Genomic DNA, 23797 nt, shown 5'->3' on the forward strand with positions numbered 1-23797 from the left:
TTATATCTGGAAAAAGGCGGGCCTCGGAGCAGCTGGATTAATTAAATTTTTAAGCTAAATATAATCCCTGTCCATTAACCTCCCTGAAGGCAAAGGAGGCTGAGAAGGGGAGAATCTCTACTTGCAAAGGGGAAGGAAGGGACAGGAGATCTCTATAGAAAATAAATAAAAGAGAAAAGCTTTTTAGAAAATCGAGGCTAAACAGATTGGAACTATGACAACAAGGAAAACAGCAGATCAAAGACAAGATCAAAAGCCTCTCCCAAAGAAAGATCGGGAAAAGAAGGAAAAACAAGAAAAGAGACTTTCAAATTTTTTCAATGCCCCAGGAGATAAAAGTACCTTGGAAATCTCTTCGGTATTAACGCCAAATAAGATGACTGTAAGTAAGGTCACTGGAGACCCTAATGAGATAGACTTACAGGAACACTTAGAAGAACAAATGATTACTCCAGCATATTTAAAAGAGTGTTTAGATCTGGAACAGATTTGGAACAAATAAAAATAGAAATGCAGGGGAGCTTTGCCAATTTAAAGCAAGATTTAGTACTGATTGGACAAAAAGTCAAAGTCAACGAACAAAAAATAGAAAATTTGGAATTTATCCTACAGAAGCAAAAAGAGACTATTGAGAAACAACAAGAGATGATAAATGAATTGCAGGAGAGATCTACAAATATGGAGGATAGAGGAAGAAGAAACAATCTAAGAATAAGGAATATTCCGGAATCTATCTCACAAGAAAATTTGGCAAACTACCTCACAGAGTTTTTTAATGTTCTCAAAATAAATATCGAGGATAAAATGGACTTTCTTGAAAGATCACATCGATTATATAAACCAAGAACACTCCCGGATGATCTCCCAAGAGAGATAATTATTGCCTGCCACTCTTACTCCTTTAGAGAAAAAATTCTAAAAGCAGCAAGACAAATGGAAAGAGATCAAGGAAAATTTAAGGATATAAAGGTTTTCCCGGATCTCTCATTCCAGACAAGGAAAGCGAGGAAGCAATTTTTTCAAGTTTAAGAGAAAAAAATTTAAAATACAGATGGGGATTTCCGACTAAACTTATAGTTTCCAAAGATGGGATTACGCACATATTTGACTCACTTGAAAAAGTTACAAATTGGTTGGCAAATATAGTATAATTAGGGAGATAATTGGAATTAAGATAATATCTCCTAATTTGGATTGAGTTTGAATTGATAGTTGAAATTGAATCACCACTTAGGATATATGACCGAATCACGATGTGAAATAGCACGAAGGTTTGGGGAAAATAGTACACTGAAAGGAATAATATTAAGCGATACAATAGTTAAAAGAATTAATGATAATGATATTGACTTTTCATTAGGGATATTTCAAACTGATTAGGAACGGGTATTTTCACATGATGGAGTAGTACTTTAGAAAAAAAAGAAAAAGAAAAAAAGGGGTAGGTAGATAAGGAAGAAGGGAGGGGAAGGGAAATAGATAAAAATAATATTTACACAAGTCGATTCAATTCTGATGTTAGGTCAGAGTGATACTAATAAATAGGAAATAAATGGAAGAGATACTCACGAATCACTGGGTTTACTTGAAATAAGAAGAGGCTATCCTTATTAATTTTGCAGTAATTGAATAATTTTATAAATATAAATTACTATAATAGGCAGGGGAGGGCTGGCAGCCTTAGGCCTGGGGGGCAAAACCAGTCAAGTGGCCCATTGCGCCACCAAATCAGTTCACCATCCATGCCCACCTTTTTCTGGTTTTATAACGGATATTGATGTTATGCTAATCAGTAGCTCTTTGCCATACCCGCTCCTTCACGGCTCTGACTTTCAATGTTGTCAGAGCACAGGCTGAGAATCTCTGAGCCTGTGCTCTGACTCACTAACTGAGCGCCGGAACCACGAGGGAGAGGATTTGATCTGACTGCACCTACTGCTGGTGCGCACCAGTGGACCACCAGCGAATCGTTTAAATTAAATATGCTGGTGTACCCAACTTGTGAGCTGTGTTGGCCGCCGGGCGCCTCTGTTGTCATGGCACCCTGCGTGACCGCACAGCTTGCCCACCCTAACGGCTGGCCCTGCTGACACACACTGATGTTACTTCTTAGACATCCCTCAATATTAATACAAAGATGAGAGTAAACACCAATAAACTGTGGAAACAGAGCTGATCCCCCCAAATTTATAAAGGTTTGCTTAGAGGATTTATTCAAGATTAAATCATGCCTCCTCCTCTCTCCCCCATGCGCTGCTCTGTAGGCTGGGAGGAAGTGAAGAGTAATCACAGTCTCCCAGCACAACGCCACCTGTGGCTGCATGGGGAACAGCTGTTTAATGTAATGCTTGCAGGACGGCCAGCTGCCGCAGAACCTCTTTGTTTCCGTCTCTGCAAAGGGCTCTAGGCACTGCTTGTTGTGAGTGTGAGCCACTGTAAATTAGGGGCAGAGGGCACTTGCACTGTGGTCAAGACGGGTCTGGGCAGGAGGAGAGTGCAGTGCAATCAGTGCACTCCCCTCCTGTGGGTCACCAGTAGACTGGTGCACCTGCCCAGGATCAGAGCCGGTGCAAGGATTTTTGCCGCCCTAGACAAAATATAAATTTGCCGCTCCCCCCCCATGTGACATCACAATTCCCCACCCATATGATCTGCCATATGAACTAACGCCAGTGCTGCACACAGTGTGTGTTTACATTAAAAAGCCTGCAGGGACCAGCTATAGACACCAGAACCACTTCATTAAGCTATAGTGTCCCTTTAATGTGAGGTAAATTATAGATTAGTGTCACTAATAATATACTAGATTGCCTACTTACAATTAGATGAGGATGATGATGGGCTGCAGTTTGGCTCCACTGGTCTGGTGTAGAACAGGACCTCTGGAGGCTGTTTGCAACTGTGGTCACAAAATTCAACGTTCTGGGAGAATTGGAAGCAGCTCCATTTTTGGGGGGCCTCTTACACAGCTCAAGGTCTGGGCCCCAGTGCCTGACGGTGAGTATGCCCATAAGGCCCACTCATAAGTCCACTTATATGTTCCACCCACCCATGAGCTCGCTCACAGGGAGTGGAGTGTGTAGGGGATGTGGTATGTGTTATCTCATATGTGTGCTTATGATATGTAGTGTATAGGGATACCAGTTTGTGCAGGTGATGCAGTGTGTTTGTGTGTAGTGGAAGCAGTGTGTATTTGTGTATAAGGGATGTATTATGTGTTTCTGGTTGTGTGTGAGGGATGCATTGTGTGAATCTGTGTTTGTATGCATAAGGGATGCAAGGTGTGTGTCTGTATGTGTGTGCATTGAGTGTAAGAGATGCATTGTGTTTCTGTGTGTAAGAAAAACATTGTGTGTGTTTGCATGTGTGTCTAAGGGTTTGCATTGTATGTTTCTGTGTATGTGTGCAAATGATGCATTGTCTTTGTGTGTAAGGGTTGCATTGTGTGTGTGTGTGTGTGTGTAATGGATGCATTGTGTGTTTCTCTGTGTGTAAGTGAAGCATGTTCTGTTTCTGTGTATGTATAGGGATGCATTGTGTGTTTCTGTGTATGTATAGGGGTGCATTGTGTGTTTCTGTGTATGTATAGGGATGCATTGTGTGTGTGTGTGTGTGCGCGTAGTGTTATAGAGCTCCCTGTCTTGCCCCCTGTCCTATAGAGCTATCCCTTCTGTCCCTTAGAGCTCTCCCCTGCCCCTTAGTGGTCTCTCCTCTCCCCCACCCTCCCCTAGCGGTCTCTTCTCACACTCACCCACCCTCCCTGTGCTCTTCTCATCCCCCCTCCACCCTCCCTGTGTTCTTCTCACTCCTCCCTCTGTGTGTTCTCACCCCCCCTGTGTTCTTCTCACTCCTCCCTCTGTGTTCTTCTCACTCCTCCCTCTGTGTTCTTCTCACCCCCCCTGTGTTCTTCTTACCCCCCCTCCTCCCTGTGTTCTTCTTACCCCCCTCCTCCCTGTGTTCTTCTTACTCCCCCTCCTCCCTGTGTTCTTCTTACTCCCCCCTTGTTCTTCTTACCCCCTTCTTCGTATTACTGCCCCCTTCTTTTTAACCCTCCTACTTCTTCTTACCCCCTCTTCTTCTTCTTACCCCCTCTTCTTCTTCTTACCCCCCTCTTCTTCTTCTTACCCCCTTCTTCTTACCCCCCTCTTCTTCTTACTCCCCCCTCTTCTTCTTACTCCCCCCTCTTCTTCTTACTCCCCCTTCTTCTTCTTACTCCCCTCTTCTTCTTGCCCCCCTCTTTTTCTTATCTCCCCTCCTTACTTCCCCCTTCTTCTTACTCTCCCCCTCCCCTCTTCTTACTCCCCCCCTCCCCTCTTCTTACTCTCCCCCCCCTCTTCTTACTCTCCCCCCCTCCCCTCTTCTTACTCTCCCCCCCTCTTCTTACTCTCCCCCTCCCCTCTTTTTACTCTCCCCCCTCTTTTTACTTTCCCCCCTCTTCTTACTCTCCCCCCCTCCCCTCTTCTTACTCTCCCCCCCTCCCCTCTTCTTACTCTCCCCCCCTTTTTACTCCCCTCCCCTCTTCTTACTCTCCCCCCTCCCCTCTTCTTACTCTCCCCCCCTCTTTTTACTCCCCTCCCCTCTTCTTACTCTCCCCCCTCTTCTTACTCTCCCCCTCCCCTCTTTTTACTCTCCCCCCCTCTTTTTACTCTCCCCCTCCCCTCTTCTTACTCCCCCCCTCCCTTTACTCTCCCCCTCCCCTCTTCTTACTCCCCCCTCCCCTCTTCTTACTCTCCCCCCCCTCCCCTCTTCTTACTCTCCCCCCCTCTTTTTACTCCCCTCCCCTCTTCTTACTCTCCCCCCTCTTCTTACTCTCCCCCCCTCTTCTTACTCTCCCCCCCTCTTTTTACTCTCCCCCTCCCCTCTTATTACTCCCCCCCTCCCCTCTTACTCTCCCCCCTCCCCTCTTCTTACTCTCCCCCCCCTCCCCTCTTCTTACTCTCCCCCCCCTCCCCTCTTCTTACTCTCCCCCCCCTCCCCTCTTCTTACTCTCCCCCCCTCCCCTCTTCTTACTCTCCCCCCCTCCCCTCTTCTTACTCTCCCCCCCTCCCCTCTTCTTACTCTCCCCCCCTCCCCTCTTCTTACTCCCCCCCCCTCCCCTCTTCTTACTCCCCCCCCCTCCCCTCTTCTTACTCTCCCCCCCCCTCCCCTCCCCTCTTCTTACTCTCCCCCCCCTCCCCTCTTCTTACTCTCCCCCCCCTCCCCTCTTCTTACTCTCCCCCCCCCCTCCCCTCCCCTCTTTTTACTCTCCCCCCCTCCCCTCTTTTTACTCTCCCCCCCCCTCCCCTCTTTTTACTCTCCCCCCCCCCCTCTTTTTACTCTCCTCTCTCCCCCCTTCTTCTTACCCCCTCCCCTGTAGGTGGCCGAGCTGCACTCCGGTCCGCGGTCCCGGCCGGAGTGATAGGAAGGTGCTCAGTGTGCACCTTCCTGTCAGTCCGGCCGGGTACAGGAAACAGAAACTCCTGTTCCGCGCGGAACAGGAGTTTCTGTTTCCTGTACCCGGCCGGACTGACAGGAAGGTGCACCTTCCCATCACTCCGGCCGGGACCGCGGACCGGAGTGCAGCTCGGCCACCTACAGGACAGGGGAGGGGAGGGGAGGGGAGGGAGGCAAAAGCAGCTGCAGCCGCCGAGCGCTCTTTACAGAGCGCTCGGCGGCTGCATCATTTAAAGGGCCGGCCCGCCGCGGCCGGTCCTAAAATAATTTCGGGGGGCCTGGGGGGCAATTGCCTCCCTGCCCCCCGGCCCAGCCCGCCCCTGATAATAGGTGCACTAGAAGATAAATTTGAATCACATGTAAAAGAAGATTAGTAGTACTCCCATCAGGGGCTCTATGGGGAAAACAGGGGATAAGAAGGGAGGGAACACCAAACAAGGGTGAGACTAAAATTGATGTATAGACTGTTTTATGGTATGGGATTTCTAATTACGAAGAGTAAAAAGTTGCGAGGAGGTTGTCTCTCGGGGAGAGGTTTTCGGATATGGTTGTAGTACTTTGGAAGGTGGAAAAATTATTTAATAAAAAGGGACGGTCACAGCTCAGCTCTTATTTTCTCCTTATCTAGGAGTTATCCTGATGAGGACAAGATTCCATTTAGGGTTTTTTTCCCTTTTGGATCTAAACCCAGAGGACATCACTCAGGGTTATTTGTATGAATGCCTCTCTTGTATGAGGGGTCGATGTATGACTGGTGTAGTATGTGTATTAGGGGCATGGGATCGCTTTCAGACAAGGAAGATATGTATATATATAAGTCCAACAAGATTATAAAACATCGATTCTGGGCTCTGAAGAAATTTTATAAGAGGCTAAAAAAAGAGTAATGGTTAAAATTAGATCGTTAAATTCTCAAGGTTTAAACTCCCCTAGTAAGAGAGCGATTCTGTTTGACTACATTAAGAAAGAAAAAGCTCATATCATCTTTTTACAGGAGACGCATTGGAAAAGAGATGATAGTTTAAGATTTATCCCTCATAGGTTCCCAATAGTAGCATGCGCCTCATTAGAGAAAGAGAGGAAAAGAGGGGTAACCATTATGATAACTGAGGATATTGATGCCAAAATGATTTATCAAGAAATAGACGAGGAAGCTAGATTATAATGATAATTTAAATTCAAACAGAAATTTACACGCTAGTTAATGTCTATGCGCCTAATAACCCCTCCAATAAGTATTTTTATGATCTTTTAGATAAAGTAGAAAAAATAAAACAGGGTAAATTACTTCTATCAGGGGATTTCAACCGTATATTGGATGCTAATCTGGACAAGAAAACATAAAATCCCGTTGGGCAAAATAAAGCAGTTACTACACAGGCAGTACAATTTCAAAAGATACTTAAGAAATATGGCTTAATGGACATCTGGCGGGTGTTCCACCCACTTGAGAGGGATTTTACATGCTTCTCCAGATCATACTTCTCATATTCAAGAATTGATTTATTCTTGGGTAATGATGCTCTGGCCAATAGTACTAAAAAAGTCCTTATAGATGAAGTAACATGGTCAGACCATAACGCTATAATTCTGGAGTTGGACACAGTGAATAATAGTGCAAGAAGAACAAACTGGAGACTAAACGATAATATCCTTGTTAGTAAAGAAAACAGTATATATTGCCGCTCCCAGTGGTATGAAACGCATATAAATGTGTTACAAGAGGTTATTTAATTAAACTAAGCACAATTGACAAAAAAAAGGGAAAATCCCTGAAAGATCTGCATGTAGATTACTATAAATTATCTAATGAAAATAAAACCTCACCAACACAGGAGATAGGTATAAAAATGTTATTAGTGCAAAACCGTATAAATGAATTATTATGTGAGGAGAAAATGAAAACTTTACATTCTTTAAAGATTAATTGGTACTATAAGAGCAACAGGGCAGACAGGCTGCTTACAAATAAGTTAAAAAATAGAAAACAAATGAGGAGGATTCATAGAATTGAGATTGAAAAAGGAACGTTATTATGCCCCAAAAAGATAGGGTCAGCTTTTAATGACTATTACAGTCGATTATACAATTTAGACTCGGTGGGACAACAACCCCCCTCATTAGATTACTTTAAAAATAGAAAAATGCCAAAAATAACTAGAGATCAACTGAACGAGATAAATAAACCAATAACTTCAGAGGATATTATAGCAGCAATAAATAAGCTACAGATAAATAAAGCCCCTGGCCCAGACGGCTATTCAAATAAATTCTATAAGATATTTAGAGATACTCTCTCGGTATGTCTTGCTAGGGTATTTAATTTGATAGTGGAAAATCGTGCATTTCCCAGTGAGATGCTTCAAGCGAACATTGTCCCAATCTTGAAGCCGGACAAAGATCCAGCTAAATTGGCGAATTATCGCCCAATATCTCCTTAATGGGGATGTAAAGATCTATGCCTCAATTATAGCAGACCGTTTAAAAATTTGTATTCCAGCCCTGATACATCAGGACCAGGCTGGATTTATACATGGCAGAGCAGCTTCAGGTGGACTTAGAAGAATTTTGGATGTTCATGACGCAGCGATTAAGAGGAATGTTTCCCTTCTGACCCTGTCATTAGATGCTGAAAAAGCCTTTGACAGGGTCAGATGGGATTTTTTGGGAAATGCATTGAAGGCGTATGGTATAGTGGGAGCAGCATATGACGCCATTATGGCGTTATACATGGCTCCCTCTGCTAGGACAATAGGCCCAGGAATAGAGGCTGATTGGTTTAGTATCAAGAATGGCACCAGGCAGGGTTGCCCCCTGTCCCCGCTACTTTATGTTCTAACCATCGAGCCTTTGGTAGAAGACATAAGGCAGAATGGGAAGATTAAGGTTTTTTGGTTTAATAATTTAGAACACAAGATTAATCTATATGCGGATGATGTTGTGCTCATGTTGCAGAACCCCAGAACATCACTGCCGGAATTGATAAGATTATTGGGCCAATATAGCGAATATTCAAACTATAGAATTAACACTAATAAGACTACAATAATGACAACAAATCTATCAAGAGAAGACAAGGATTTTATTAAAATATCTGATGATTTTGTTTGGGCAAAGGGATATATTTCGTTTCTCGGCATTAAAATACCAAGAAACATAAATAAAGTTATAGAGGTTAATTTTCTCCCTCTTATAAAAATGACAAACAAGATTTTAAAAGAATGGGTCAGCAGAGAGATTTCTTGGATAGGGCGTATAAATACCATACACTCATATATTTTGCCTAAATGGAATTTTTTATTTAGAATGATACCAATACAGGTTCCAAATCCCTGGTTAAAAATGGTACAGGCAGCTTTTTCTAAATTTATTTGGAAGGGAAAAAAAACGAGAATAAGTCTTGCTGCCCCAAATATAATAGAATATCATAATGCCTGTATGCTGGCACACACGGTTAATACCTTAAGTACAGATCAAAAAGATCAAGCCTGGTATCAAATAGAGCAATCATTAGTAGAGACAAACAGCCTGTCTGCCCTGTTCTGGACAACAAGGAGGAAGGGAAATAAAAATAATCCAGATCATCCAGAAAATTCGACAATTATCGATAGTATATGGAGATTTTGGAAAAAAATTAAGAAAAATGTTAAAATAGAATTCAGATTATTTCCGTTTCTACCCATAGAGGTGATTAAGAGCAATATCGAAGATATTAATATCAGTGGATGGACACAAAAGGGAATTATGTATATACAGGAGATTATTGACAGAAAGGAAATTAAGCCATTGAACCAGTTACAATTAGAGTTCGGGATTGACAGCAAGGAGATATTTACCTATCTAAGAATTAAGTTTTATTTGGCGAAATTTTTGGATTTCCAGCTTAGCAAAAATATTAGTATTCTTAAAAAAATCATGGGAAATTATAGAACTAAAGGCCATATTTCCAGATGCTACGAATTTTTAAAGGATTCTCAGAAGCTCTCTGTCTGGGAAGCCAAGATTAAGTGGGAAAAAGATTTACATACCAGGATCTCTGAGCAAGACATGATAAATGCGATAGTTAAAGTCAATAAAACGGTTCATTGCCTAAACATAGTAGAGAATTTCTATAAACTTTTAAACAGATGGTATATGGTCCCAGAAAAATTGGCCAAAATTTATAAAGACCAGAACCCTGTGTGCTGGCGATGTGAGGAAGGGATAGGAGAGTATCTCCATATCTGGTGGCACTGTAAATTTCTAAGTAATATATGGAAGTGCGTATATCATCAGATTCATAATACGTGCCAGATATGTATACCCTTTACACCACAAAGTTTCTTGTTACATCTTGACTGGCCATCTATGCCTAAAGAGAAATGTATGCTGATAACACATATGTTATTGGCAGTTAAGATAGTTTTAGCCAGATATTGGAAAAGTAATAAGGTACTTGAATGGAGTGAAATAAAAAAACAAGTAATATACCAATGTAAAATGGAAATGGGAATTAACCAAGGTAACTCTGTAGCTCTGTAGCTCTGAAGGAATCAACAAACAAATGGGAAATAATAGTTGATAAGTTCATTGTTAATAAGGATAATTTATAATGAGTTTTTTTCGCTGCCCCGTAGTGTGTTTGATCCCGGAGGAACTTCAGCATTACGGTACTTTAAAGAAGGATGTGAATAATCGGACTGTACAGGCTTGGTTCCTCCGGCAGGTGTGGGTGTGTTTGGTATGAATTAGGTTTTAATATACCTCTATCCATCTATTTATGTTATCTATGGATATGGTCATCCAAATTTGGTTAATATTGGTAATGATGTTTGCTTTTTGAATGGAAACATATCTATTGATACATAGATCGGATATAGAGGCATTGTATGTAAATTGATGTATTTTGATAATTGTAATATGAAAATTTTGAAGAAATAAAAATATATAAAGATAACCAAATAGTAGTAATGGATGCAACTCAGATGATAGAGTTGTTTGCTCCCCTATGCATGCATTTTCCAAAACAGGTCAGTCCTGATTAATTAAGAAGTCATGTAACATCTGTCATGATGTGAAGGTACTAAACCTCCTTAACCGCTTAAGAACATTGCTTAAGAAACTTGTCTTGCACTCAAGGATACAAGCAAGTTTTGCGGTTTGTGCAAAAAAATTGAAAAAGATGCAAACACTTATTATATACCCTTTTTTTTTTTTTAAAGGACTTTTTCTACTTTAAAAAAAAAGTTATATAATAAGTGTTTGCATCTTTCTCATTTTTTTTCACAAACAGCAAAAATTGCTTGTATCCTTGAGTGCAAGACAAGTTTCTTAAGCAATGTTCTTAAGGGGTTAAGGAGGTTTATTTAGTACCTTCATATCATGACAGATGTTACATGACTTCTTAAAGGACCACTATAGGCACCCAGACCACTACAGCTCAATGAAGTGGTCTAGGTGCCAGGTCCCTCTTCCGCGATTCTCACTGTGAAAATGCTTTCCTATGGGCTGTTTGAATGCGTGCGCGGAGCCGACGTCGGCAGGGGGAGGAGAGGTCACCAGCGCCGAGGCCCGGCGCTGGAGAAAGTTAAGTGGTGAAGGGGTTTTAACTCATTCAGCCCAGCGGGAGGGTGCTCTGAGGGTAGGGGGGGACCTAATGACCCTATAGTGCCAGGAAAAGGTTTGTTTTCCTGGCACTATAGTGGCCCTTTAATTAATCAGGACTAACATTTGACGAACATCAGGGCTTTAATTTGACGTCACATACATAAATTATTATATTATTTATATAGCAACAACAAATTCCGCAGCACTTTACAATGGGTAGACGAACAGACATGTAGTTGTAACCAGACAAATTGGACACACAGGAACAGAGGGGTTGAGGGCACTGCTCAATGAGCTTACATGCTAGAGGGAGTGGGGTAAAGTGACACAAAAGGTAAGGATAGTATTAGACTAATGACAGTTGCAAGAGAGGAATCAGTCGGGAGCTATTAACAGTGTAATTGATACGCTTTTATGAAGAAGTGGGTTTTTAATGATTTTTTGAAGGAGTGGAGACTGGGTGACCATGTAACAGAGTACAGCCCTCGAGAAGTTTTGAAGGTGAGCATCAGAGGTGGGAGTACGGACAGAAGATAGACGTAAGTCTTCAGCAGAGCGCAAGGGCCTAGATGGGACATACTTGTGTATTAGGGAGGATTATCCTTTCTTATAAAGAAAAAAAAAAAAACTTGACAATGTGTGCGTAATTAGTACAGCTTAAAGAATGTAATCAATACATTTATTTATTTGTCCTGATTTACAGACTACATAATGTCTAGGATTTCAGTATATTTTTGGTAGTTACAGGTCACCAAATACAAGGAGTAAAATTCCAATGTGGAGCAATTTTAGAATTTGGTATGTTTGCTTAAAACAAAATTGCAACACAAAAGTATGTATTTATCTTTTGCATACAATGATACCGCCAATATATAATTAGACACTATCCTGTGAAGCTACAGTGCTGGTTATTTCAGTTTTAACTGTATAAATTTGAGAGAAGGATTTGATGGGCCTACCTCTCATTTTAAGGAATTGTAGCAAGTCCTACCATTTGTGAAAATCCAGAGTATCTCATATGGTGTATATTGTGCATTTCTGATGGGTATTTTGTAAATGTGAGGTTTGCACCAGTGATAAAATACTCCAAATTATGCTCAGCTACATCTTCTGAGTAAAACAATAAGCCAAGTGTTTGACCTAGACACTATTTTGTGAAGTTACTGCAGTTACCATTTCAGGATTTTAAGTGTGAATTTTCATAGATGGTGATGATGGGTCCATCTCCTATTTTACACCTCAGGGTATTTCAAAAGATAGATTTTGAACCTTAGCGTGGAACCTTTTGCTAGTTTGTTCCAAGTGTAATTGTAATAGCCATTTTCCCCCAGGTCTTTTTGACAGACACTTTGAGATATTGCTACATATTTTATAAACCCTTTGTGTGCTACTTGATATTTTGATCAGCTATTTCTTCCGACCAGAGCCAGATTAAGAGCCCAGTGGGCCTGGTGCTGACAATTATGAGGGGCCTAATTACAGAATCTTATTGACCAAAAACACTAAAACAGTCATACCTCTCAAGCGTCATGTATCTGATGGAGATGGTGTTGGAGGGAAAGGATGCAGCTATACGAAAACACATACTCTATGCTAATCTCTTTTTAATGTATGCTTTCATGTTTCAAGTAAATCCAAATCCATAACAGCAGTGTCCAGTGAAGCAGGAAGTCAATGGGCAGGGTAAAAGGGTGTGCCACTGACGTGCATTACATGACCAGACCTGCCAAAAGGGGAGAACATGCCCAAACAGGGGGCATGTTTGTCCAAAGAATTGGAAGGCCAGCCGGGCATGAATGCATGTCACTTGGCATAAATGTGTCTAATGATGTGCCTACTCCACACTTTCTAAGGTATGTCCCCTAAGACTCACATGTCCACTTGTCTCCTTATCGTCTTACTAGCAGGCAGACATTCCTGATATATAGTCTGGGACAGTGTAAAGGTGTAGGTAGTGAGTGTAGAAGAAAGGGGTCATGCCACGGTGTTAGAGAAACCAAAGTCTGCATTACCTAAACTAATTTTGTCAGCCAGTCCACACAAGTTTTGTTGCCATACATCCCTCTTAAGCTTCCAAACTTAAAGGGACACTATAGTCACCAGAACAACTACAGCTTATTGTATTTGTTCTGGTAAGTAGAATCCTTCCCTTCAGGCTTTTTGCATTATACACTGTCTTTTCAGAGAAAATAACTCCACTAGTCACTCCTTAGATCACTGCTAGAGGTGCTTCCTGGGGCAGTACTGCCTAGTGTGCAGCATTGCCACTCAGTGTCTCCACCCTCTGCATGCAGACACTGAACTTTCCTCATAGAGATGCATTGATTCAATTTATCTTTATGAGGAGATGCTGATTGGCAAGGGCTATGTTTGACTTGTGCTGGCTCTGCCCCTGATCTACCTAGTTGACAGTCTCAGCATTGTAATTTGCTCAGACCACCACTTCTGATGATGTCAGTTCAGAGGCAGAGCCAGCACCTGCAGACTTGAATACAAGTAAGATTGTACTATATTTAGGGAGGCAAGAGGGGATCAGGGGGGCTAGATGGTGGTTTTTACATAATAGGGTCAGAAATCCTTTAAGCAAGAGTATGTGAAGAGTAGTTAGTGTTGCCACCTTTGGAAAAGGGACACTGAGGACACTGGCTGGGAGACATGGGGACACTGAGAGACATGGGGACACAGGCACTGGGAGACAAGGGGAAATGGGGGTCCAGGTGGACACTGAGCCACTAGGGACACTAGCTGGGGGACATGGGGACACTGTGTCCCTAGTGTCTCCATGTCCCAATGTCTCCCTTTGTCTCACAGCGTCCCCATGTGCCACAGCGTCCCCATGTGTCAAAGTGTCCACAAGTATCTCAGCGTCCCCATGTCTTCCTGCTGCCTTTACCCCCATCCCTCACTTACCTGCTGTCTGGACTCTCTGTGCTGTGTAGCTGCTCCCCCGCGGATCAGTGAGTAGTAGAGAGAGGCAGGGATATGCTGTAACTTCCTATCCCTGCCTCTCTCCACACACAGTGACCCCTACTGGCCGGTGCTGGTATTGCAGAGTAATCTCCGTTTATACTGAGAAAAATACCTGAATTTGTATTGCCGGTATTACTGCAATACCTGCACAGCCAGGCAGCCTCAAACACCGGCTGTGCCAGTAAAATACCAGTCAGGAGGCAAAACTAAGAGTAGTGTGTAAAAAAAAAAAGCTCCTATGTTAATCCGGCCCTGCTTCCGATTACAGCGATACAATCATGGGTACCCTTGCCAGGTATATGTGGATATTTAAGGCCCAAATTTAATACACATCTATTATAGGTTTGATTTTGTTTTTCAAACTTTGGATTTTGATGCTAGGTCCATGTCCCATTGTGAAGCATCTCAGCAGGTTGCTAGTTCAAAATGTCCCACAAACGCCTACCATTTCTTAAATTAGATACCCCAGGGAAGATGTGGATATTGAAAGGGGAAATTTAAGTTATACCAATATCATATTTTTCCAAGTTTATGCTGGGCCTTTTTCTCATTTTAGCAGTTCATGATTTCAAATCTCCTTCCAAATCTATTTTTAAATATAAGCAGTTCCTTACTTCAAATTCATACTATTTGCTGTAAAAGGATGAGCATTTGATGTAAAAAATATCAAAATCTGAGGCACTGTCTGTCACCTCTGAGTCCACTGTCAGAATTATGTAAGCCTCCACGGCATTGAACTAAATGTTAATAAATAAAAATAAGATATTTTGAGCCTCCTAAGCATCTTTAACTTTAAAATAGAACTTTAACAATAAAAATATATATAAAAAAAGATATACTATATATACACAGTATCTCACAAAAGTGAGCACACACCTCACATTTTTGTAAATATTTTATATCTTTTCATGTGACAACACTGAAGAAATGAAACTCTGCTGCCATGTAAAGTAGTAAGTGTATAGTCTATATAACAGTGTAAATTTGCTGTCCCCTCAAAATAACTCACAGCTATTGATGTCTAAACTGTTGGCAACAAAAGGGAGTACACCCCTAAGTGGAAATGTCCAAATTGGGCCCAAAGTGTCAATATTTTGTGTGGCAACCATTATTTTACTGTCCTTACCCTCATGGGCATGGAGTTCACCAGAGCTTCACAGGTTGCCACCGGAGTCCTCTTCCACTCCTCCATGACGACATCACAGAGCTGGTGGATGTTCGAGATCTTGTGCTCCCCCACCTTCCGTTTGAGGATGCCTCACAGATGCTCAATAGGGTTCAGGTCTGGAGACATGCTTGGCCTGTCCCTCACCTTTACCTTCTTTAGCAAGGCAGTGGTCGTCTTGGAGGTGTGTTTGGGGTCGTTATCATGTTGGAATACTGCCCTGCAGCCCAGTCTCCGAAGGAAGGGGGATCATGCTCTGCTTCAGTATGACACAGTACATGTTGGCATTCAAGGTTCCCTCAATGAACTGTAGCTTCCCAGTGTCGGCAGCACTCATGCAGCCACCACCATGCTTGACTGTAAGCAAGACACACTTGAGTGTGTACTCCACACCTGGTTGCCGCCACACACGCTTGACCATCTGAATCAAATAAGTTTATCTTGGTCTCATTGGACCACAGGACATGGTTACAGTAATCCATGTCCTTAGGCTGCTTGTCTTCAAACTGTTTGCAGGCTTTCTTGCGCATCATCTTTAGAAGAGGATTCCTTCTGGGACGACGGCCATGCAGACCAATTTGATGCAGTGTGCGGCGCATGGTCTGAGCACTGACAGGCTGACCCCCCACCCCTTCAACCTCTGCAGCAATGCAGGCAGCACTCATACATCTATTTCCCAAACACAAACCTCTGGATAGGACGCTGAGCATGTGCACCCAACTTCTATGGTTGACCAAGTCGAGGCCTGTTCTGAGTGGAACCTGTCCTGTGAAACCGCTGTATGGTCTTGCCCACCGTGCTGCAGCTCAGTTTCAGGATCTTGGATATCTTCTCATAGCCTAGGCCATTTTTATATAGAGCAACAATTCTTTTTTTCAGATCCTCAGAGAGTTCATTGACATGAGGTGCCATGTTGAACTTCCAGTGACCAGTATGAGAGCCATAACACCAAATCTAACACACTTGCTCCCCATTCACACCTGAGACCTTGTAACACCAACGAGTCACATGACACCAGAGAGGGAAAATGGCTAATTTCCACTTCGGTGGGGGGAGGGCGGGTGTGGAGGAAAGAGAGAGAGACCCACGTGGTGCTAGAAACAAGGTAAGATTTTGGGGAACTATGGGGGGGGGGGGGGGGGCAGATAGTTATTTTAACACTCATCAGTCAGGAATACAGGTTTATGTTCCTGATCCTATAGTGTTCCTTTAAACAGTTCCCAATATAAAGGCAAGGCTGAGAGGGCAGTAAAAACCGCTTTCAGTGCTTATTCCCTCAAGGTAACCGCCTGCTTCTTTTCTAGGGGGATTTTCTTTTTGGGGATTGGTGGAATGCAGAAGCAGAAGTGACCTGCCTCTATTTTTCTGCTGACAGTTCCACTGCTGGTTCCATTCTGTGGCACTATGTAAGCAGCCCTGAAATTTCAGTTCAGCATTTGCGTTTTTGAATATAAAAAAAAAAGGCATTACGGGTTGCCATCTGCATTAAATAAATGCCCACTTTTTTATACTATGCCCTGGTGTTTCGCATGATTAAGAAGGTCTGCAAAAATATTGTTAACACTCATGTCTTTTCTATAATGCTTTATGCAGACTGGCACCGTTTGGTTTTCTGTCTGCCACGAACTACGACCCTGCGAGTGTGTTCACAGCTTATGGTGGTTAGGATCCTTTGTGTCCTTGTACTTGAGACAGCTTTTTCACTCTGTTTAGAGTCTAGAGACTTTGGGAAACCTATGTAACTATTGCTGATAGAGCCACAGGCCACAGTAAAAACAGTCCAGCATTTTAGTAGTGGAATGCAGTTGTACTAATTATCAATGTAAATGTGATACTCTTGTAAAATAAGGGGTTAATCAGGTCCCCAAAAATTCCCACTTGTCCCTACTATATCTGGGCAACCTGGGAGATCACAGTGGCTTGTCTTTTCCTTCATACACATGGAAGGTTTAAACATAGCCACTGCCACACAGTTTATATAATTTTATCCCATATCTTGTATGGGTTGTATTGTTTGAACTCCTGTCTTCCCTTACACTTCATCAGGGACTCATCAATACAAATTTGTTTTGGTGGATATATACTGAGGCAAATATTTTGTTAAAGTGGGGAAATTAAGGTGATCATACTGCGGATGACTTGAGGTACACTTCGTGTTGTCAATGAAGTGCATAAATCACAGTATGGCATCCCCTACAGCTACCCATGACAGCAATGCATCGTTTTTTTTCCAGCAGGGGTCTTCCTGGACTACCTGCAGCTCTCCACCTCCTGCCGGCGAGCACATTAGGTCCGCCTATCGGATGAAGGAGGAGGCGAAGTCCTTGGTGCTGCATCCGGGTAAGTAAAGGGTTATTTAACCCTTTATATGCTGGGGGGGGGGGGGGGGGGTAGAGCACTACAGTGTTTGTATTCCTATCACTATAGATTCCCTGTAATGTATATGACAGATGGGCTTCCATATAGCAGAGTCAGCATTTTCAGCACATCCCTGGGCATGCCCTTTGTGACCATCAATGTCACTATGTGATAAGAGATTGTACCCAGCTGTTACTCCCCCGCTCAGTGGGAAGTTCGTCCTTCGAGCCAATGTGGTTGGAGGGTTGTGGCTGGTAACTCTGGACTCTATAACTCTAGGATGACTACTAACCTGGCTCACCAGTTTGGCCTACTTACGTGGCAACAAAGGATCTATTTGGCATATGTAGTGCACATGTCTTACCTTTTGCTAGGACTATGGCTATATGCAATAGATGGAACTAGTTAACCTGCGACTTATCTAAAACACTTGGTTCAGCATATTTACAGGAGGTTTCTTTGACTTAATTGTACTTAATTTCTCTGTTTTAAGATACTTCTGCTAATATATGTTCTTTGACCTATGCAGATTTGAAAATGTTCCATATCTCTACTTATGTTACCTAACAAAAGTATGTTGAGTTATTTACATTACCTGAAGTTTCCTTCTAAAGAAGTAAGCTGCAACATATGGGACCTTCGTTTTTATTTTGTATAGAGCTATATATAACCTATAAGATAAGCTTAGATCTCCAGGGTGTGTTTTCAGTTCTGAGCTATAATTTACCCTATATTTACCACCTAAACATTAACTAGTTGGGGAGTACACCTTAATTTTTTTTAAAGCAGCTTCATAGACCTCTGTCTCTTTATTTTTACTATTCTGTTTGCTCTCACACGCCTCCCTTAAAGGGACACTTCAGCCTGCAGATGCGGTTTAAATTTTGTTTATCTTTTAAAATGTTTTCCTTTAACTTAACAGTAGAGGATTATACACTGCATGCATTTGTTATGGTGCCATGAGATTCCAGGCAATTTCAGACCCATTTGAACGGGAAGCTACTGATTGGCTTAGACTGTCTGCTGACCACTCTACACCAAGCAGCAGCGCCCCTTGCCTGGCAGTAGTCACTACTTCCAGGATCTGAATTTGAGAAACCAGATATTGTTGCAGTCAGGGAGGACAGGCGCTGGAGAGACAACTTTGAGGTTAAAACATTTGTGAAAGGTTTAACCCTTATTGGTAAGGAAGGGCCATGGACCTCCTAGCATCATAACGTCATGTTGGTGAATATGGTACCCAGAGTGTCCCTTTAAGTGGGTCCATGGTTCTCTTGCTTTCTCTAATTAATTTATTTCACACATAATGCATATTACTACTCAATTTAGGGCTATTCTTATTTTGTTTGCACAAAAGCATTTGTTTTTTTTATCTTCCACCTCCTTAAAGGACCACTATAGGCACCCAGACCACTTCAGCTCAATGAAGTGGTCTGGGTGCCAGGTCCCTCTAGTTTTAACCCTGCAACTGAAAACCTAGCAGTTTCCGAGAAACTGCTATGTTTACACTGAGGGTTAATCCAGCCTCTAGTGGCTGTCTCACTGACAGCCGCTAGAGGCGCTTCCGCGATTCTCACTGTGAAAATCACAGTGAGAAGACGCTGGACATCCATAGGAAAGCATTGAGTAACGCTTTCATATGGGCTGTTTGAATACGCGCACTGCTATTGACGCGCATGCGCATTCGGATCTGATGTCGGCAGGGGGTGGAGAGTCCCCAGCACAGAGGGAGCCTGGCGTTAGAGAAAGGCAAGTGGCTGAAAGGGTTTTAACCCCTTCAGCCGAGCAGGAGGGGGGGCCCTGAGGGTGGGGGGGACCTAATGACCCTTTGCATGTAACTATGAAATAAAATAAGATATAAAGCAGTAAACATGAACGCTACTTACTTTTTATGACCTTTACATTAAAATACAACCTCCGAAGAGCCTCTTCTACATTGAAACTACATTTTACCAATTCATACAGAGCCTGGAAGACAGAATCAAGAGTGGGTAAGAGAGCGTTAGGCAACATGTATAAAAAAAATACAATAAAAAAAAAAAACATGTCAGTGACTTTCTATCTACACTTTGTGCTAGCCACAGGTAACCAATGTATACATACTTACTTTGATTTAAATTTTACATATCTGGGTTTAGAAACATATCTGGGTCTTCTCCCTGCAAGCCCACATGGTTAGAATGCGGTGTTTGATGACTCTGGGATATACACCTCCTGGATGACGCCTACTACTACAGTCCCTTTCAATAATACTTTGTGTTAGTCTTTGTCTTAGCCTAGAAAAGTACATTTGTCAAGTTATGTTGAATTTCAGACCACCTAACTGTATCTAGCTGCACCAGATAAGTAGTAATAAAACAAACATCTGCTAGCTATCTGGCTGATAAAATGCATAGATGGAACAAATGGGCCGGAGTAGGCAACCTTCTGCACTCCAAATGTTGTGGAATACATCTTAAATGCTCTTACAGACATAATTCTGGCAAAGCATCAGGGGATATGCAGTCCACAACATCTGCAGTGCCGAAGGTTGCCTATATCTGAACTAGGCAACGGCAACAAGGAGGAAACTAAGGAAGACACTTAAAACAATTAAGCATTTTCTGCTGCAGATCTGTTAAAGCTCTTTAAAAGGAAACACCAGTGGAACCAATTCACCTGCTCACTATCCCTGATAATCCCCCTCTCTCGATGAAGTCCACGTGCATTTCTTTGCTGACACTCTGCTGCTCGGTTTAGGAAACTCTCAACCTCGGTCTCTGGAAGGACATTTGGATCCCAAAGTAGCTGGTCCTTTTCGTCAAAGTCTATTTCATACAAGAGCACACAAAACCTTTATTTGCAATATATTAAAATGCACACCATCAGTCCAAGAGCAAATGCATGGACACATTTTCAATATTTAAAAAGAGGAAAGGTAATGTGTAGACGACACTGGGCAGATGAAGGAAATGCTAAAACAGTATCAATACAGTGATTAACATTGTGCTCTTAATACAATGAGAACATATTTTACATTATTCTAGACACACATAGAAAACATATGCTGCATTTACAGAATTTGCAGGATCCATGCATTAGAAGTGTCCCTATTAAAAATGGTATTGTACTCTGAACTGTATGGTAATCTACACAGTAGACCACTACTCACCTCTCTCTTCTGCTGGAGTGTAGAGCAGAAATGGAAGCTCAGCCTGAGATCCAAGTATTTCCTGAAAACCAGAATAAGTTAATATATGTGTTTTATTTTAACAAAAAAAACAAAACAAAGGATCAACCAAAACCCAACTATGTAGACTGAAATGCTGGTCAATGGGGGGAGACTTTTGAATGTTTTAAAATATTTTTTGCCCCCTCTTTCCACTTGATTTTTTAATTTTATTAATTCACTATTTTTTTTTCTTTTGTTATACATAAGAAAACAAGTTGAAAGAGGGACAACCTTTTCTTAAGGGTTTTCTCAAGTGACCCTTGGCAATGGGTAGAAGCAAAGGTCAGTTTCAGCTACCCAAGAAAATGTACCCACAATCCATCGGTCATAAAAATCCCACACAAACTGCAAACATCATGGACAGAGAAGAAAATGTAGGCACAGAGGCATTGACATGCAGCACAAAAAAAAAAAAAAAATGATAAGTATAGATGAAAGCAAGTTGGGGGAGGGTAATCATTAAAGGGACACCACTGAAATACAAAAAAAAAAAAAAAAAAATTACTGTTTAGTAGATATACCCAAATTAAAACATGCATTTAACCCCTTAAGGACACATGACATGTCTGACACGTCATAATTCCCTTTTATTCCAGAAGTTTGGTCCTTAAGGGGTTAAAGGGACTATTTTACTCACCTGGTTCCAGCGCCGGGAGCCTTGTGAAGCCGCGCCCCCCATTTAGTCAAAATGATGAAATATGCGGGCGTGAGCAGGAAGAAATCAGACGCTTCCATTCATGCCGCCCTCTGAAGTCCTGAGCGCACTACCGCGCATGCGCGCGGTCGCGAGCTGAGCTGACTGACAGCTCAGGTCGCGGTCTTTGCCCGCCCCCTCTCCTCTGCTGACAGGCTGGAGAGAGAAGGCGCGCACATAGTGCCTTCTCTCTCCTGCACACGTCAGACGTATCTTAATACGTCTGACGTGTACAAGGCCTTTTTAGGGCCCTACATGATAGGAAGTCCCTCTGGTGGCCGTGACGGCCACTGGAGGTATTCCTATCAATCAATGTAAACACTGTATTTTCAGAGAAAATACAGTGTTTACATTAGATTGCCTGAAGGGAGCTATAGATCTCACCTGAACAAATACATTAAGCTGTAGTTGTTCAGGAGACTATAGTGTCCCTTTAATAATGAATTTTTTTTTCTTCATTTGTGTACAAAAAAAAAGTTTGCAAAAGCTGCACCTCTCTTGTCTGAAGCCTTTGAAATCCATCCCCTTATAACCCAGCACAAACTGTGGATCCATGGCAGTGCAATTAAAGACTTCCCCATGCAGTTCAATGACAGGGTTGGGTCTCGAGTTTAGCTCCACTGAGCTAAGCAACCAGGAAGTAACAATCATGTCCGATTGACAGTCATAGGGTGTAACAAGTATAATTTTTTAATTTATAAAAGGGCTAATTTCTATTGAAATCTGTACTTTTTTGTAATATTTAAAAAAAAAATGAAAATTTTTTTTAGCAACACTTTGGCCCTTTTCCTGGGTCCCCGCCAGGCTTAATGCTCCGGTGACTATTCTGGCTTCTACAAAACCACAGAGGCCAGAGCCATTGCAGTTCATTGGCTGAGAGGGTCTGCTAATTGCTCTCAGACCATGATTGACATTCTGTGCAATGAAAGTTATACAGAATTTATATAAGCCAGCCCAGAACTCTAATTCCAGGCTGGCTGATGACACACCAATGACCCTGACCCAGAGGTGGAGTTACAAAAAAAAGGATGCCTTTGTTACTTTATCTCTTACCTCCTCTTCCAAAACAGGCTCTGACACCCAGTCCTCAGGATCTGTATGACAAAACAAAATGCAGAATTGATATTACTCTACCAAAAAGGAAAGTACAGCCATAGTTGTTCTAACTGCAACCATCTTTGGAGTACATGACAATCCAATATCAGTAACATCAACAATTTTCTTATTTTTGTCCAGAATCACATGACAATAACCAAATATCATCATCAACATTTTATTTTAAAAATCACAAACAAAATTATTCTCAGTATTCTCAAAATCAGAACACTTTATGGTCTTAAAACCAGTCTTTTTTCTGGAACATGGTTCTGTTAAAGTGCAGCTAACACCTTTACTTCAGGATTGTGATAACTGAAGCTTCACTGCTTAATGTAAGGTAATGGAATAGACTCTCTCAAAAACGACTGAAATAGTAGAATTTTGATATCAAATTGATGTATCAAATATCACACATGAGATTATGACTATATCCGGATGAAAGTAAATATTTCCGTTCACTCTAAAATCAAACATGCCATGTAATAGTGTACTATAGTCAGGGTTCAATTTGATGTTTTTCTTGAGCACTGTTGCACACTTAAAGTTACCTAGCCCACCTAGCCCATAGTTAACAATACCTGCAAAAGGCAGAGGGCTTACACCAGCAAGTGTTGTCAACCCCTCCCTCCCAGCACCAGGTCTGACTTTAACCCCTTGAGGACACACGACATGTGGGACATGTCATGATTCCCTTTTATTTCAGAAGTTTGGTCCTTAAGGGGTTAAAGGAATACTATATAATATGTTTTCCTGACACTACAGTGCCTATTGTGCTGTTTAGGTCCCCAGCCCCACCAGATCGCTTTGAAAAAGGTTTTTATTCGGGTTTTCTTCCACCCTGGTCTCAACGTGGATGATGCCAAGTTACCTTGTTCAGTGAATAAACAAACTATGGGGACTTTTCTTGAACCATTACACAGATCTTTCCTCAACCATCTCTCTCGATACACTAACCTAGGTATAGGCAACCTTCGTCACTCCAGATGTTTTGGACTACATTTACCATGATGCTTTCCAGCATTATGAGTGTAAAAGCATTATGGGGGATGTAGTCCACAGCATCTGGAGTGCCGAAGGTTGCCTACCCCTGCTGACTAACCAATGCTTATGAGATCCTAGGGGACATTTAGATGAAAAAAAAAAAAAACTTAAATCCCTCCCCCTTTTTCTCTCTCTTATTAGTCCTATTCTTTTGTTCGCTTTCCTGGGTAGGCCATAAAGCTGCTTTTTCCTATACTTTATTTATTTTTCATTTGCTTTACCAATCACATCAATTATTTTT

General features: G+C 42.0%; 1 protein-coding gene across 1 annotated transcript in view; it reads right to left on the reverse strand.

The window, feature by feature from the left end:
- The window catches only part of LOC134611528 (mesoderm induction early response protein 2-like), a 63095-nt gene that overhangs the window by 7572 nt on the left and 31726 nt on the right, over nucleotides 1–23797 (reverse strand). The window contains exons 5-8 of the mRNA XM_063455478.1: nucleotides 22471–22511; nucleotides 20664–20724; nucleotides 20171–20319; nucleotides 19399–19480 (exon numbers count right to left, since the gene is read on the reverse strand). Coding sequence (XP_063311548.1) covers nucleotides 19399–19480; nucleotides 20171–20319; nucleotides 20664–20724; nucleotides 22471–22511 — 333 coding nt within the window. The remainder of the gene's footprint in view (nucleotides 1–19398; nucleotides 19481–20170; nucleotides 20320–20663; nucleotides 20725–22470; nucleotides 22512–23797) is intronic.

The sequence above is a fragment of the Pelobates fuscus genome, chromosome 5 (assembly GCF_036172605.1).
Source record: "Pelobates fuscus isolate aPelFus1 chromosome 5, aPelFus1.pri, whole genome shotgun sequence".
Classification (NCBI taxonomy): domain Eukaryota; kingdom Metazoa; phylum Chordata; class Amphibia; order Anura; family Pelobatidae; genus Pelobates; species Pelobates fuscus.